We start from the raw sequence: 16,484 nt of genomic DNA on the forward strand, positions 1-16,484 counted from the left end.
TTCATGTTTCAAAGCATATGCATTGTATCTTAAAAGTTGTGGCTGGTCAATAGAGGGCGCTAGGGCGCCGCCCCTCCGTGAAATATTCACTCGAATATATCTGCCAACTTTGAATAAACTATTATACATACGAAATAAATCAACAAAAATACATATCGTTTATCCTCGTTTAATTGTGTGATAGACCGTACTTGCAACTGCCAGCAACCATTTAAATGCGTCTGAACGTAAATGATTTGGGCTAGGCTAGTTATTGGTCATTCGAAATAAAGCCCTCCTCCAAGTCAGGGGCGCCGGCCAAGTTGAAGTCAACAAGCTCGCAAACATTTTGCTGTCTATCAAGCAGAGACGGCTTTTCATTGGCGCAAAAAAATCGCCCTCGGGTCGCAGCAGTGTGCGTCCCAGGCCAATGGTATGGCTTTTCTGTTTTGTTTTTTTTATCACCACACGATTGGACAATTCAGAGAATCAATCAAATAAGCTACCTCCCTCAGCAACGCTCGCGCAACACAACTACAGCAAAGAAGAGATAGATTGCTAACTAGCAGAGAGTTGTAAAAGCACTTTCCACCCATTTCAGTGGAGGAATTGGACTCCCCAAGCAATGTTATACTTAAAAGCAGCAAGTAAGTTACATATTAATTTAGTCTTTCGGCCTGTAGCATATAAATAATAAGCAACTGTCCCATATTTCTAACTGCATTTGAAATAGCTATTGAGACACAATAATGGACGCTATAGGACAGTGATCATGATTTGCCTCAATATCATAATAACAACAATGGGTAAGCTTGCCCAGGCCCTGCAAGTAAGGATGTAGGCTATGAATCTGAATTTTATGAATATGATTTTTTTTCTATTAGGCTACTGCGCCCCACCAACATTTTTTTATCACCAGCCACCACTAGAAATGTATACCTTCATTCTGAAATTTTTGATCCCCACCTGATGTTGGGCTGTCTGATATTAGTTATCGTTGGTAAACATTTCAAGTTACATTTTTTGCTTTAGGGAAATATTCTACTCGACCATAGTCGCTCATTAAACGGAAATCCCTTCTCAATATTGGCCCCTTCGGCCGGTGAAGGCTGGATATGTTGATTAAAAACAATTAAATGCTAAGGGGTAGAACATGAGATATACACCGACTCCCAATAATTAGTCTGCTACTTTTGTGCAATACATTATGATGTGGATTTCCCTGAAACGAAAAAGACCATTAAGCAGGCCTGCGGTTTGTTCGTTAGTTTGAGGCGCTGCAAGTTGATCCAGCGTCCGCATCCAAATTGGCCCAGCGCGTCTCCTTTTTCTTGACTGGACCCCAGTCTGAGAACAAAGCAGAAAGGTGGAGACATAGGCCATCAAAACAGATGCGTCGCCTATGTGATATGAGTGCAATCCACGAACCTAAACTACAACAAATTAAGTGAAACAAAACAATTCTGCTAGTGCCGAATAATATGGTCTATTCTAGGTTTGCCTTCACCTCCTGTTGCACCTCGGACACACTCGGCCCCACACGGTCCTCCTCATGGCTTCACGCAGCGCCGGACTGCCCCACACGTACACGGCTGACGTGCACACGGCGCTGAGGCGCGCCACTGTGGCAAAAGGATTTAGGGCCTCGTTTACGAAATTCAATCCCATTCCGAACATTAATCTCAATACGATATTGACTATTGAGGGTATCCACAGTAGCAAAAAAATGACAACCACAAAAAATATAATTTTTAAGGATTCTTTCTTGCTATCTCTCTCCGCGCCCGGGGGGTCTCGCTCAAGCTGGTAATTGGCAACAAAGTACAGTTTTATTGTCATAATTACTTTAGTGAGTATCACCGGTTGCAGAGAGAGGACGGTGAATACATGGAGATCCATCGCTTTTGAGATGGGAATCATATTTCGAACGAGTAAAAGTCCAAAGACATGCACCCAACAATACACATTAATTCCCACCACAATGTGTTTTGTTATGAAGCGGCTGTAAATAAATGGATAGCAGATTGCAATATATCGGTCAAACTGTGCAAACAAAAATGTCAGGAGGTTGATCCCAAGCAATGAGGGCAAGATAGTGTAAGTAGCATTTCTCGAAGGATATCCTTCGTATACGTCAAACAAACCGAGGTAGTACACCGAAAAGCCAACCAGCGTGTCACAAATGCTAGTGTTCACCATGAAAATAAACCTATTTTGAATGCGAAGTGTTTCTGTGGCCAATATTCCGATTGTTACGGTGCCGGATAAGAGGACAGCTGTTGTGCCAAGCAACAACTGGAAAATAAAGATGAGGTAATCCAGAGGACTGTCAAAATCGACTGCAAGAGGCACACCCCCTGCGTCTGTGGTATTGAAGTCATGCAGCATCGTTTTGGTGCTGCCGATGTCACCCCGATTGTTTTTATAGGCCTACTATATTTTCTCTGGAGAGGTCATGTTCGTTTTTCACCCCCCATTTTTTCCCTTTCCGCAGACATGAATGCTTGAAAAGTGTTAACAATATACAGTAGGGCCTACACTATGCCCTTTATTGTGTATTTTCTAAACTTTTGTTGGAAACCAGGACACAAGTAGGCCTACTAATATTTTAGATGGATCCTTTTCACATGCTCATAGCCTGCGTGCCTCATTAACACGTAGGTAGGCTACTATTTAACGAAGGCCATATCAGCTTTGTCAGCGGCGTTTCGGATTGCATTAGGCCTACATTCGGGGCTCAGTCCGTACTTTTTTTTTAGATAACCAGGCTCTATTTTGGTGCCCTATGGTATGTTGGAATATATGTTTTAATCATGGACATTTGGACAATTGACCTAGCCTACTGCAAAAATGGTTAACAGATGAATTCTGAATTAATATATCTGATAGTAATAAGTAATAAGTACGCCTATAATTGAGTATAATCACAGTACTTTACAGCTGATATCATTAAACAATTTGCACAAATAAATACAGTTTTATCTATTCAGTGTGTTTTATGTGAATGTGTTGGAATATTATATCTTTCACGCACGCGCGCGCACACACACACACACACACACACACACACACACACACACACACACACACACACACACACACACACACACACACACACACACACACACACATTTCAATGTTTACTCGGTTGATCACTACTGAGTTTTTGTATTATATGACTAGGCTACTATAATGTTTTCATATAAGCACAAACACCTGCCTGTTTGGATTGAACAACTTTGCCTTTAATGCCCAATGGTTTTTCTGAACTTTTTCTTTATCTACTCCAATGCTACACGTTTGAATTATAAGACTACACTTTTAAATAACATGACATGTGACAACAGTTTGAAAGGCCAAGAAGGTAATTGAGTGGAAGTAAGAATTTTACTATGAAATCCTACAGTAAAAACGATTAAGCATGTTTTATTTATTTGCATTTATTATCAAATAGAGATGGGAATCTTCCAGTATCTCACGATTCAATTGAGGTTATTTGGGTTACTACAACTCAATACAAAATCTATTTCACCATAACAAAGTAAAGTAAACAACAGGGGTGCTAATTTTCAATGTATGGGGCCATGTATGACATGAAAGCAGTAGTAAGTAAATAAGATAACGTTTTTCATGTTTGGAAAAATCAGCAACTGATTGCAATAATGTAAACACACAAAGTTTTTAGTTAACGAGGCCAAGTTGGCATCCCTGTCCATTTAGCGCATGGAAGACGCAGAAAGCTCACTATAGACCAATTCGTTTCCAGTTTCAAAGCATATGCATTGTATTCTAAACGAGAAAAGTAATTTCATTATGAAATGGTTGCTCCCCATCTAATATTGGGCTATTGGACTGAAATACTTCATCGTTGCTGCAAATTTGAAGTTTCATTTTTTGCTTTAGGAAATAATTCTACTCGACCAATAATCGCACCTTAAACGGAAATCCATTCTCAACGTCGCCCCCTTCGGTCAGTGAAGGCTAGGTTAGATAGACTACAAAACAATTAAACGCTAAGGGGTATAACATGAGATATACACAAAGAAGACATTTTTTTTTTTTCTCCCAATCATTAGTAGGCTACTTTGCAATACATTATGATCTTGATTTCCCTGAAACAGAAAAGACCATCAAGCAGGCCTGCGGTTTGTTCGTTAGTTTGAGGCGCTGCAAGTTGATCCATCGTCCGCATCCAAATTGGCCCAGCGCTTCTCCTTTTTCCTGACTGGACCCCACTCTGAGAACAAAGCAGATAGGCGGAGACATAGGCCATCAAAACAGATGCGGCGCCCGCGCCTTATAGGCTATACAGGGGTCGGCAACCCTAGGCACGCTTGCCATCACTGGCACGTGGACGCATAATCATTGGCACACTTGGAAAAAAAAAACCGCTACAATGCGGCAGCGTAATCATTACTACCGATTTGTTTTGCACTTTATTCAGTTTTGGGCATTTCCTCCCAGTGCAAATATGTTTAAATGAGTTACTGAAAGCAGTGTTCTGAATTGGGATCAATTAATCGTTTTTAAACCTATGTTGTGAGTAATATAGAAGAAAATATTTAAAAGATTGTTGCAAGTGGCCTGTATGCATGGCCTTCACATGGTTTTTGCAAAGCTGTACATGTCTTAAAGATATTGATGTGGATGTTTCCATCATTCTCATATAATGTCTGTTTTTACATTTCTCACAGTGCAAATATGTTTTTGAGTTTCTGAAAGCAGTATTTTAAGATGGGATATATGTAATTATAATTAGTAAGCCCATGTTGCAAATATAACAACAACAAAAAAACTAAAATGTTGATGCATGATTGTGGACTATATGGAAATAATACAATTCCAGGTCTTCTGGAAATGTTTTTGGTCGCTGTGTCATAATTCAGCTTAATATTTAATATATTGTTCCTTAAGGCACACTCATTAACGAGAAAATGTCCAACTGGCACTGCATGTTGAAAAGGTTGCTGACCCTTGGGCTATAGGATATGAGTGCAATTACGGGCCTTTGGGCCTAAACAACCATAAATGAAGTGAAACAAAACAATCTGCCAGTGCCCAATTCTATGGTATATTATAGGTTTTCCTTCACCTCCTGTTGCACCTCGGACACACTCGGCCCCACACGGTCCTCCTCATGGCTTCACGCAGCGCCGGACTGCCCCACACGTACACGGCTGACGTGCACACGGCGCTGAGGCGCGCCACTGTGGCAAAAGGATTTAGGGCCTCGTTTACGAAATTCAATCCCATTCCGAACATAGATCTCAATACGATATTGACGAATGAGGGTATCCACAATAGCAAAAAAATGACAACCACAAAAAATATAATTTTTAAGGATTCTTTCTTGCTATCTCTCTCCGCGCCCGGGGGGTCGCGCTCAAGCTGGTATTTGGCAACAAAGTACAGTTTTATTGTCATAATTACTTTAGTGAGTATCACCGGTTGCAGAGCGAGAACGGCAAATACATAGAGATCCATCGCTTTTGAGATGGGAATCATATTTCGAACGAGTAAAAGGCCAAAGACATACACCCAACAATACACATTAATTCCCACCACAATGTATTTTGTTATGAAGCGGCTGTAAATAAATGGATAGCAGACTGCAATATATCGGTCAAACTGTGCAAACAAAAATGTCAGGAGGTTGATCCCAAGCAATGAGGGCAAGATAGTATAAGTAGCATTTCTCGAAGGATATCCTTCGTATACGTCAAACAAACCGAGGTAGAACACCGAAAAGCCAACCAGCGTGTCACAAATGCTAGTGTTCACCATGAAAATAAACCTATTTTGAATGCGAAGTGTTTCTGTGGCCAATATTCCGATTGTTACGGTGCCGGATAAGAGGACAGCTGTTGTGCCAAGCAACAGCTGGAAAATAAAGATGAGGTAATCCAGAGGACTGTCAAAATCGACTGCAAGAGGCACACCCCCTGCGTCTGTGGTATTGAAGTCATGCAGCATCGTTTTGGTGCGTTCTGCCGATGTCACCCCGATTGTTTTTATACTATATTTTCTCTGGAGAGGTCATGTTCGTTTTCCACCCCACATTTTTTTTCCTTTCCGCAGACATGAATGCTTGAAAAGTGTTAACAATATACAGTACACTATGCCCTTTATTGTGTATTTTCTAAACTTCTGCCTACTAATATTTTAGATGGATCCTTTTCACATGCTCATAGCCTGCGTACCTCATTAACACGTAAGTAGGCCTACTATTTAACGAAGGCCATATCAGCTTTGTCAGCGGCGTTTCGGATTACATTAGGAGTAGGCCTACATTCGGGGCTCATCCGTACTTTTTTTTTTTTTAGATAAACAAGCTCTATTTTTGTGCCCTACGGAATATGGCTACGTATGTTGGAATACATGTTTTAATCATGGACATTTGGACAATTGAACTGTTGTACTGCAAAAATGGTTAACAGATGAATTCTGAATTAATATATCTGATAGTATCGACGCTACATGGACGTTAAAATGTTTGGGTCATTTCTGCAATGTTTACTCAGTTGATCACTACTGAGTTTTTGTATTATATGTCTATAATGTTTTCATAGAAGCACAAACACCTGCCTGTTTGGATTCAACAACTTTGCCTTTAATGCCCAATGGTTTTTCTGAACTTTTTATTTATATACTCCAATGCCACACGTTTGAATTATAGGACTACACATTTGAATAACATGACATGTGACAACCGTTTGAAAGGCCAAGAAGGTAATTGGGTGGAAATAAGAATTTTACTATGAAATCACTATTACAGTAGCCTATAAACGATTAGCCTAAGTATATTTGATTTATTTGCATTTACTATCAAATAGAGATGGGAATCATCCAGTATCTCACGATTCAATTTAGGTTATTTGGGTTACTACTCAATACAAAATCGATTTCACCATTACAATGTAAAGTAAACAAAGTACAAATGGGGTGCTAATTTTCATATGGGCCATGTATGGCATGAAAGCAGTAGTAAGTAAACAAGATGTAGATTTTCATGTTTGGAAAAATCTGCAACTGATTGCAATAATGTAAACCCACACATTTAATCCTAAAACCAACTATATAGGTTTTTGGTAGTTGTGAATTAATCTACAATCATAGGAGATCAGAATAGATTCTTCAGATTTTTTAGTCAACAAGGCCAAGTTGGCATCCCCGTCCATTTAGCGCTTGGAAGACGCTCACACTATAGACCAATTCGTTTCCAGTTTCAAAGCTGTATCCTAAACGAGAAAAGCAATTTCATTTGCTCCCTGTAATATTGGGCTATTGGATTGAAATACTTCATCGTTGCCACAAATTAGAAGTTTCATTTTTTGCTTTAGGAAATATTCTACTCGACCAATAATCGCACCTTAATCGGAAATCCCTTCTCAATATCGGCCCCTTCTGTCGGTGAAGGCTATAGATAGACTACAAAACAATCAAACGCTAAGGGGTATAACATGAGATATACACAAAGAAGACATTATTTTTCTCTCCCAATCATTAGTAGGCTACTTTGTTTGCAATAGGCCTAGGCCTACATTATGATCTTGATTTCCCTGAAACAGAAAAGACCATCAAGCAGGCCTGCGGTTTGTTCGTTAGTTTGAGGCGCTGCAAGTTCATCCATAGTCCGCATCCAAACTGGCCCAGCACTTCTCCTTTTTCTTGACTCGACCCCACTCTGAGAACAAAGCAGAAAGGCGGAGACATAGGCCATCAAAACAAATGCGGCACTCGCGCCTGCCTACGTGATATGAGTGCAATCACGGGCCTTTGGACCTAAACAACAAAAAATAAAGTGAAACAAAACAATCTGTCAGTGCCCAATAATATGGTCTATTCTAGGTTTGCCTTCACCTCCTGTTGCACCTCGGACACACTCGGCCCCACACGGTCCTCCTCATGGCTTCACGCAGCGCCGGACTGCCCCACACGTACACGGCTGACGTGCACACGGCGCTGAGGCGCGCCACTGTGGCAAAAGGATTTAGGGCCTCGTTTACGAAATTCAATCCCATTCCGAACATAAATCTCAATACGATATTGACGAATGAGGGTGTCCACAATAGCAAAAAAATGACAACCACAAAAAATATAATTTTTAAGGATTCTTTCTTGCTATCTCTCTCCGCGCCCGGGGGGTCTCGCTCAAGCTGGTATTTGGCAACAAAGTACAGTTTTATTGTCATGATTACTTTAGTGAGAATCACCAGTTGCAGAGAGAGGATGCTAAATACAAATAGATCCGTCGCTTTCGAGATGGGAATCATATTTCGAGCGAGTAGATGGGCAAAGTTATACAACCAACAATACACATTAATTCCCACCACAATGTGTTTCGTTACGAAGCGGCTGTAAATAAATGGATAGCAAACTGCAAAATATCTGTCAAACTGTGCGAACAAAAATGTCAGGATGTTGACCCCAAGAAATGAGGGTAAGACATTATAGGTGCCATTTCTCGGAGGATATCCTTCGTATACATCAAACAAACCGAGGTAGTATACCGAAAAGCCAACCAGCGTGTCACAAATGCTAGTGTTCACCATGAAAATAAACCTATTTTGAATGCGAAGTGTTTTTGTTGCCAATATTCCGATTGTTACGGTGCCGGATAAGAGGACAGCAGCTGTGCCAAGCAACAGCTGGAAAATAAAGATGAGGTAATCCAGAGGACTGTCAAAATCGACTGCAAGAGGCACACCCCCTGCGTCTGTGATATTGAAGCCATGCAGCATCGTTTTGGTGCCGATGTCAAACCGATTGGTAGGGTTAGGGTTAGGCTAACCCTTTTATAGGCCTATATATTTTCTCCGGAGAGCTCATGTTTTTTCTACGTCGTTTTCCACCGAGACTTGAAAGCTTGAAACAGTTAGTCCTTAACAATTCCGAGCACCAACTTCATTGTGTATTTTCTAAACTTTTGTTGGAAAGCATAATACAATTCGTATTTTAGATGGATAATTTAATTCGCAATTGTTAAGTTCACTGGATGAGAAATGTAGGGTGTGTGATTATCTCATTATAGCAAGTTGCTGTCATTTTCAATAGAAAAACCCCTGAGCTAATATGTTTTTTTTTGCTCATGCAGGCCCCAAGTGTTACTGGGAACCAATGCAACAAGACTAGTAGGCCTACTGAACTGGACAGTCTAAATTCAATTGTTTGAAATGTGCAGTGTTGTTATTTTAAAGATGATGTTTCATTTTCAAAACAGGGTTAGGCTAATCTTTTCTATGATGCAATGATATTCATTTAATTTGCACAAACATGGACTGAAACTGCAGAGTAGGCCTACTCCATTTCAACTTAAAAACCTGTTGTGATTTTTCCTGCTTTCCTCCGTCATGTCCTGTTAGATAGGCATCCACTAAAATAAAAAAGTTACTTGTTTTGTAGCCTATGTGTTATTGCAATTGATTATATTCATTGCATAAACTCGCATTGTTGTATGCCTATACAGGCTATTTAATCGCTAAAGTATAGCTAAAACAACACAACATACTATATGGGTATGACTTGCCCTATAGGAAATGCTTGCAAAGCATTAGCCTATCAAATGTTCCATAGAAACACATTGGAAACACAAGCCGTTGCTATTAATCAGCTCGCCTTTTCAAGTTTGGGGTCAAAAGGAGCCTGAACCATGTCCCTTATCTATTAAAAAAGTGAATGCGCAACTTTTTTTTTGTTATGAAAGATCTGATTTGCGTGTTGGATCGGAAGGGGGCGGCTAGTTCTAGTTAAAAAAAAAAAAAAAAAATTCCACTTTACGTATTAATTGTCACCATCACTTATGTTAGCACAACTATTTGTAAACACACATTGACACAAAAATTCGACCAGCCTGGTGATAAAGCGACTGTATATGAATAGGAGGTCAACAGCATATCATCCATCAACCTATACAAATAAAATCGTTGATGTCAACGATGTCAACGATTTGAATCTGACCCAAAAGGTGAGGGCAAAATGAAATAGGTCTCTCTTGCACATCGAACAGTCACAGGTAATGCACTGAGAATCCATTCATCCACTCATGTTAAGCATATAGGTTGCGGTGTTAGATGAGTTTTCGCTATGTGTGCCTATATAGCCTCGTCTGGTAATGTTTAAGAACATGTATTTTCTACCACGAAGATAAATTATATTTTACACCTACGTTAGCGACGTTCGACGTTCGCAGCCCCGCCTCCTCTCCATTTTCAGTCAACCAAAGAGACCAAAGGGCCCTTTACGCACGCAGAGCAGATGGGTAAATTAACCATAGGCGTTCTCAATGTAATTGCCTTCCAATACATATTTTATATTAAATCATTTCTAGCTTATCTTGCCAATCACCAAGTTATTTTTGGATTGAATGGCTGTTTCAGATCAGATTTAAAACAAACCAAAAAAAATACTGAAACGTTTCTATTATTAGCCCATGGTTTCAGACACTATTTGAAGCATCGATCCTTCGTTTCGCAGACTGATTAACTGTTTATTTTGCCAATTAAAATCATTTCAATACATAGGCATATGTGTTTTATCCGATATTCGCTCTTAATAACCACTGCATACAAAGTTAATACATTAATTTGTAAAGCTTCATACAATGTTGTATTTCCACACATGGGAAAAATCTTGTGGAAGTAATTCCACAATTCATTGACCGAGACCAAAATGTGTCAATGTATATTCATGCATTTAAATGCATAGCTCTGTTTGTGTGCGTAATCCCATTGTGATTCATTCCATTGCGTTTCATCCCAATTCTGTTATTAGAGAGGGACACAAAACAAAGCAAAATACAGGATTAGCGAGAAAGCAATATCCAGACAACATTATAAACTACATGGTGAAGCTTACAGTGATGACATTTCGAAATATATGAGCACCGCATTTGCAATCCCATCATATTAATACACCATGTGACATCTATCTTCCATTTTCCTCAAAATCTGATATGGTATCTTTTGGCAAATTATTGTCAAACGATTATTTCAAGTAAACAGTTGCAGGTATGGGCCCTTACCTCCGTTTCGGACAAACTCTTCGCCACACAGTTCTCCAGACTGCCTCTCGCAATGCTGGGCTGCCCCAGATGTACAGCGCAGGAGTAACTAATGCATTCAGACGTGCCATAATTGCAAACAAGTTTGTAGCTTCGTTTCTAAACCGTAGCCCCTTTCTAGTAAGCTGTCTTACAATAATATTGACGAAAGAGGGGCCCCACAATGACAGGAAACATATTACAACAAAAACAATGATGCGTAATGACTCCCGCTTGTTATCTCTGTCAGCGCTTGGCGCTTCCCGCGCCAACTGATGCTTGGCTATAACATATAACTTAATAGTCATCGCAACTTTCGTGAGGACTATGATCTGAAGAGTCATTACACCAAAAGCATTTATTTGAGCCGCTTTTGAGATGGGTACCAGGTTTTGTGCCGCCACAATCGTATAGGTGTAAATCCAGCAAAGACAGCAAATAGCAATTACAAAAGATCGAGTGATATAGCGTTTGTAAAAGAAAGGATGGCACACGGCAAAGTAGCGGTCAAACTGAGCAAAGAGGAAAGTTAACATGTTGACCCCTAGAAACGAGGGCAAAATATAATATGTTCCGTTTCTTGAAGGGTAACCCTCTTGGACATCAAAGAGGCCGAGGTAGTACACAGACAGCCCCGTGAAGGTGTCGCCGATGCACGTATTTAACATGAAAACGAAGCGATTCTGTGCTCGGAGCACTTTTGTGCTGAATATTGCAATGACAACCGAACCGGCAACAAGAACCGCGCTTGTTGCAAACAGTAAATGGAAAATGAAAACGAAAAAATCTTCTGGACTGTCAAAGTCTACGGACAAAGGAACAGATGTATTGGAGAGCATCGTGGCGCTCCGCCAGAGCTGGAGCCAAAGTCCAAACCTTTACCCAATTTATAGATCATAGGACAAACCACCGGTCCCTTGGGTTAATCTCCAATCCGTTTACACGCCTGTCGACGCCCATCGACGCCTGTCGACGGAATAATAATCCCAGTTTTTGTGCATTTTTTAAAAGAAAAACTCTCTAACTCCTTTATTATAACATACCCTTATACTTTGTATTTTCCAATGTTTTTATGTTATCTAGAATATATAATCAAATTTCAATATGAGGTTTGTCTCTCAGTCCGGATATCGCCTTGCTTGGTTGCCTCCTCCGTCGGTGTGTGAATGTCTGTATGAACCGTTGTAAGTCGCTTTGGATAAAAGCGTCTGATAAATTCCCTAAATGTAGCCTAAATGTCTCTGATGGACCCCTTCTAGGCGTAAACATATGTGCCTATTTAGGCCTTCATAGGACGTTATTGAGTGACTAGATTAGCAAATCTATGGATTTACTCATCTAGTCCGGCTACTTAATTATGCCACGTATTGTTATTTTAGTTATATTAGTAGGCCTATGTGTTTTTGCAGCTTTAACCGGGCAGCCATAAACTTAATTCCGTGGTATTGCACATAATTGTATGACATTTATGTGACGAGTATGGATGCATACACATAGATACATCCTAGATGCAGGCATACATGCTTGTCTACAGGCTTGAAATCACGGTGAGGTGAGGCCAGTCATCTGATCAAACTTCTTGAACATGTACGGAATTGGACCACTAGGTGGCACCACGATGCCTTACACATTTCTGAACTGGTTAATCTTTAAATATGATGCGATGTGGAAAGCAAAAAGTAATAATCTTACAGTGAATCTGTGAATTGAGTAGACTCTGTAGAAAGGCTGTATGTAAGCGCATCGTACATTTCGACGCTATATAGCCTACTCCTACCTATATCCAAGATTCTGTTTATAGAAAACCTTTTTTTCTTTAAACAGGCCACTCTGCTTGTTTTCAATGAAAAATGCAAAATGAAATAAGTTAAAATGCCTATGCTTTATTACTTGACTGGTCTTACTATCGACACTCATTTTGATGTGTGTGACATTTTTAAAGGCCTATTTCGATTAACATGTCTTCATTAATTTATTATTCTAATTTCTGTATTTGTTTTATTATGTATATTGATGTGGCTTGTCTGTATAGAGTACAGCCGGACGTCTATAGATGAAATCCATTTATATAAGCCTAAATTCATGCTGTCAAATGTCAAAGGGACTCAAGCCATTCACAGTCAAGGGCATTTTTCTCATGTATTTGGTTTCTGTGCATTTTGGAAGCCTTTAAGAACGGGGAACTCGTTATTTTGTGGCCCTCTTGCATGCGTGCCACATCACGTGGACTGTTTTTCTTCAATAACTTGGGAATCCATTGGATGATGTTACTCCAATCGTTGTTTCCTTGCCAACCCTGATCGACTTGCTGAACCAAAACACAGATAAAACCCAGTACGCCAGTGTTCGGCAAGGTATTGCAGACATTAATACGCAAATACGCACAACGTCTCTGCGTAACTGCATTGATGAACAACCATTGTGTTCCTCTCTCGCCCGTGCCACTCACAAGTTTTGGCTGTTGGTGTTCCTCTTCAGCATTCTTCTGTCGATACCATAAACATTTTTTTTTATCGAATATGAGTATTTTCGCTGTCGTGTGCGCATATATAGCCTTGTCTAATGTTTAAGAAGAACATGTATTTTCTACCACAAATATATTTTAAGATATAAGATCGGTCATTAAACCATACGCGTTCTCAATGTAATCGCCTTCCACTCCACTAGGCCTACATATTTTATATGAAATCATTTCTAGCTTATCTTGCCAATCACCAAGTGATTTTTGGATTGAAGGGCTGTTGCAGATCAGACCTAAATCAAACATGTCACACATGTTTGTAAGCCTTTAAGAACGGAGAACTCGGTATTTTCCGGCCCTCTTGCATGCCACATCACGTGGCCTGTTTTTCTTAGATAGCTAGGGAATCCATTGGATGATGTTACCCCATCGTTGTTTCCTTGCCAACCCTGCTCGACTTACTGAACCAAAACACATAAAGCCCAGCAAGCCAGTGTTTGGCAAGGTATCGCACGCAAATACGCACAACGTCCCTGCGTAACCGCATCGATGAACAACCACAGTGTTCTTCTATCGCCCGTATTGCCACTCACAAGTTTTGGCAATGTGTTGGTGTTCCTCTTCAGCATTCTTCTGGCGACGACCATCATTTTTCTCAACTTCTCTGTGCTACTGTCCATATTGATGAACAAATCGCTGCGCAACGAGAACCGTTTCATGTTCATGCTGAGCACCTGCCTAAGTGACATCTGCTCCGGGGTGTCTTATTATTATGCTGGTGTTCTCGACGTGAGGGACCACTACTCCTCTCCCAATAGAACCTTCTACATCGCCCCTACATTCCTCGGGCTGTCCTACATGGCCATACTCGCTGCTCAGGCAGACCGTTATCATGCGGTGGCTTCGCCTTTCAAATATTCCCAACGAATGACCCGAAACAGGACCCTTCTTGTCATTCTTGCGTACTGGGTTTATGCCTTCGTCATTGTCGCTGTCAACAACCTAGTTACAGTGGGGATAGCCAAACGAGTCACCGGCATCGGTACGTTTTTGGGGAATATATTCACTGTCATAATTATGATTGGTCTGAATATCCGACTGTTCTACATTGCCACGTTTCAGTTGAAGAAGGAGCCGCCCTCCGCAGACAGGGATAGCAAACGCTCCTCGGTTTATCTCATCATTATCGTTGCTGTGTTTTTTCTAGGGGCCTGGTTGCCCATATTCATTCACATTATCGTGTGTAATTTTATCGGCTCTACATGTTATTCGTTTAAGAACGAAGGCACTGACCCCATTCGTATTCTGCCCCGCCTTAACGCTGTGCTCACTCCTGTTCTGTATATCAGAGGGTGCACTGCGCTCAGGGAAAGTCTTTTCACCCACGTCTGGATGTCCTGCTGTCGGAGGTGAGAGTGAAGACTGTTTAGGACTTTAGGCCTGCACTGCCTTGTTTTACCACCTGTTTGTCCAGCATGCTATAGAAGTGCATGGACGATAGGCTACAGCCAAGGGACATTTAAATTGGTTAATACATACATTTCGATTAACTAGTAGGACGAAATATTTTCTATTCTGTATCCATCACTAATATTTGTTATTTCTCTTTAAAGCATAAATCCCGGAATGAGAGGACCAGGGCCCTTTAGACAAAATACCCGCGGTCTACAGGATGAAGCCTAAAAATAGTTAAGAGAGACGGATGAGGAGAGGATGGTGAAGTGGCTGTCAAACACATAAACATTCAGAATCAGAATCCATGATTTATCGGCGTAGGCCCATGGGCCTATCAATACTGTTCCCATTTAAGTCACCCCATTCAAACATGTTGTAGCCTAAAGGCAAGATTATGTGTGTAAATTAACCATTTTTACAATAAGTTATTGTTTCCTTTTCTGTCACCTGAATTGCCTGACTAACCGTTCAGCAAAATGTGAATAACGCTCATGTAGTTTCTCTGAGGGAGGAGCAGCTATGGTCCAAGAAAGCGAGTAGCCTATTTTTCTGTTTTTTTCTCTGTCTATGTCGTCAGTCCCGGGGGTGCATTTCTCCCGCAAACCACAACGTGTCAGGAGAACCCTTTGGCACGCCGCCATACCGTAGGCTACTGACCGTGGGCTATTCATGGAATGCCCCTGGCTGCAGCAATATGGACAATTTCCAATGATGTTTCAAAGGTGACAATAATGTAGGCCTATTCTCCGAGCGGTCAGGTAATGGTGATTCAAAATAAATAATAATCTCACACCATGTAGGTATCCAATGTAAAGGTTGGCTAATCCCTATTTGTGTCCAGACACGGTCCACAACTACAACCTCTGGTTAACGTTCCGCATTATATCCAAATTGTTCACCACATGACGTGCAACTTGGCTAATGCGTGATGATCAAATGAAAAGTCATTGATAAAGGGGCCTGGGCTATATGTTATCTCTGGATGCTCGGTGGTTTTCGTGAGGAGGAGCCAACACTTCCGCTTCCAACATCTGCGGCACACTGTTGGCTACCCTTGGATGCATTAATTACTGGCTTCTGCTAAATATGTATCTGTGATGGTAGTTGGTTATCAGGTCGACATTAAAGCTTAAATTTGAAGAAAATAAACTTGCCTTGACTGACAAGGCCTTTACCAACAGTGTACGCGTCACTGTCGTTATTGCCTAAATGTAGACAGTGGAAGGTGGATGTTTTGCAAGGAGGGGAGGAAATATAGCCTACCTATTTTCGAAATGCAATGGTTTTATGCTATCGTTGCCAACAAATGAATGTTTGAGCATAATATTATTGATCCGTAAATAAGGTCCACCCGAAATCGAGTGGATTCATTGGGGATAATGTCATGAAATGTCGTGACAAATTAATTTGCGAGTGGTAGCCTATTGTTAATCCACCAAATAGCCTATGTCCATTTAAACAACGGGGGCTAAACTTGTGAGCTAATGTTAACGAAGACAAGCTATTCCCATATTCCCCCATTCATGAATTAATGCACAACCTATAACTTAT

The 16,484-nt window shown here is 40.7% G+C and overlaps 5 protein-coding genes across 5 annotated transcripts; 1 reads left to right on the forward strand and 4 right to left on the reverse strand.

Annotated features, from left to right (window-relative positions):
• Positions 1-1,482: 1,482 nt before the first annotated feature.
• LOC311343304 (uncharacterized protein) lies at positions 1,483-2,367 on the reverse strand (the record flags this gene model as incomplete). Its single annotated transcript, XM_084468177.1, has 1 exon — positions 1,483-2,367. The coding sequence occupies one exon, from the start codon at positions 2,365-2,367 to the stop codon at positions 1,483-1,485; it is 885 nt and encodes a 294-aa protein (XP_084324303.1).
• A 2,700-nt stretch (positions 2,368-5,067) lies between these two features.
• LOC311343305 (uncharacterized protein) lies at positions 5,068-5,952 on the reverse strand (the record flags this gene model as incomplete). The annotated part of the gene is made up of 1 exon (XM_084468178.1): positions 5,068-5,952. The coding sequence occupies one exon, from the start codon at positions 5,950-5,952 to the stop codon at positions 5,068-5,070; it is 885 nt and encodes a 294-aa protein (XP_084324304.1).
• A 1,883-nt stretch (positions 5,953-7,835) lies between these two features.
• On the reverse strand, positions 7,836-8,720 carry LOC311342968 (uncharacterized protein; the record flags this gene model as incomplete). The annotated part of the gene is made up of 1 exon (XM_084467816.1): positions 7,836-8,720. One exon carries the CDS (start codon positions 8,718-8,720, stop codon positions 7,836-7,838), a length of 885 nt encoding a protein of 294 aa, XP_084323942.1.
• Positions 8,721-10,995: 2,275 nt separating this feature from the next.
• Positions 10,996-11,856, reverse strand: LOC311342969 (uncharacterized protein; the record flags this gene model as incomplete). Its single annotated transcript, XM_084467817.1, has 1 exon — positions 10,996-11,856. The coding sequence occupies one exon, from the start codon at positions 11,854-11,856 to the stop codon at positions 10,996-10,998; it is 861 nt and encodes a 286-aa protein (XP_084323943.1).
• Positions 11,857-14,027: 2,171 nt separating this feature from the next.
• Positions 14,028-14,891, forward strand: LOC311343671 (uncharacterized protein; the record flags this gene model as incomplete). The annotated part of the gene is made up of 1 exon (XM_084468593.1): positions 14,028-14,891. One exon carries the CDS (start codon positions 14,028-14,030, stop codon positions 14,889-14,891), a length of 864 nt encoding a protein of 287 aa, XP_084324719.1.
• Between the last annotated feature and the right edge of the window lie 1,593 nt (positions 14,892-16,484).

This window comes from Micromesistius poutassou (assembly GCF_964030765.1).
Source record: "Micromesistius poutassou genome assembly, chromosome: 5".
In the NCBI taxonomy this organism is placed as follows: Eukaryota; Metazoa; Chordata; class Actinopteri; order Gadiformes; family Gadidae; genus Micromesistius; species Micromesistius poutassou.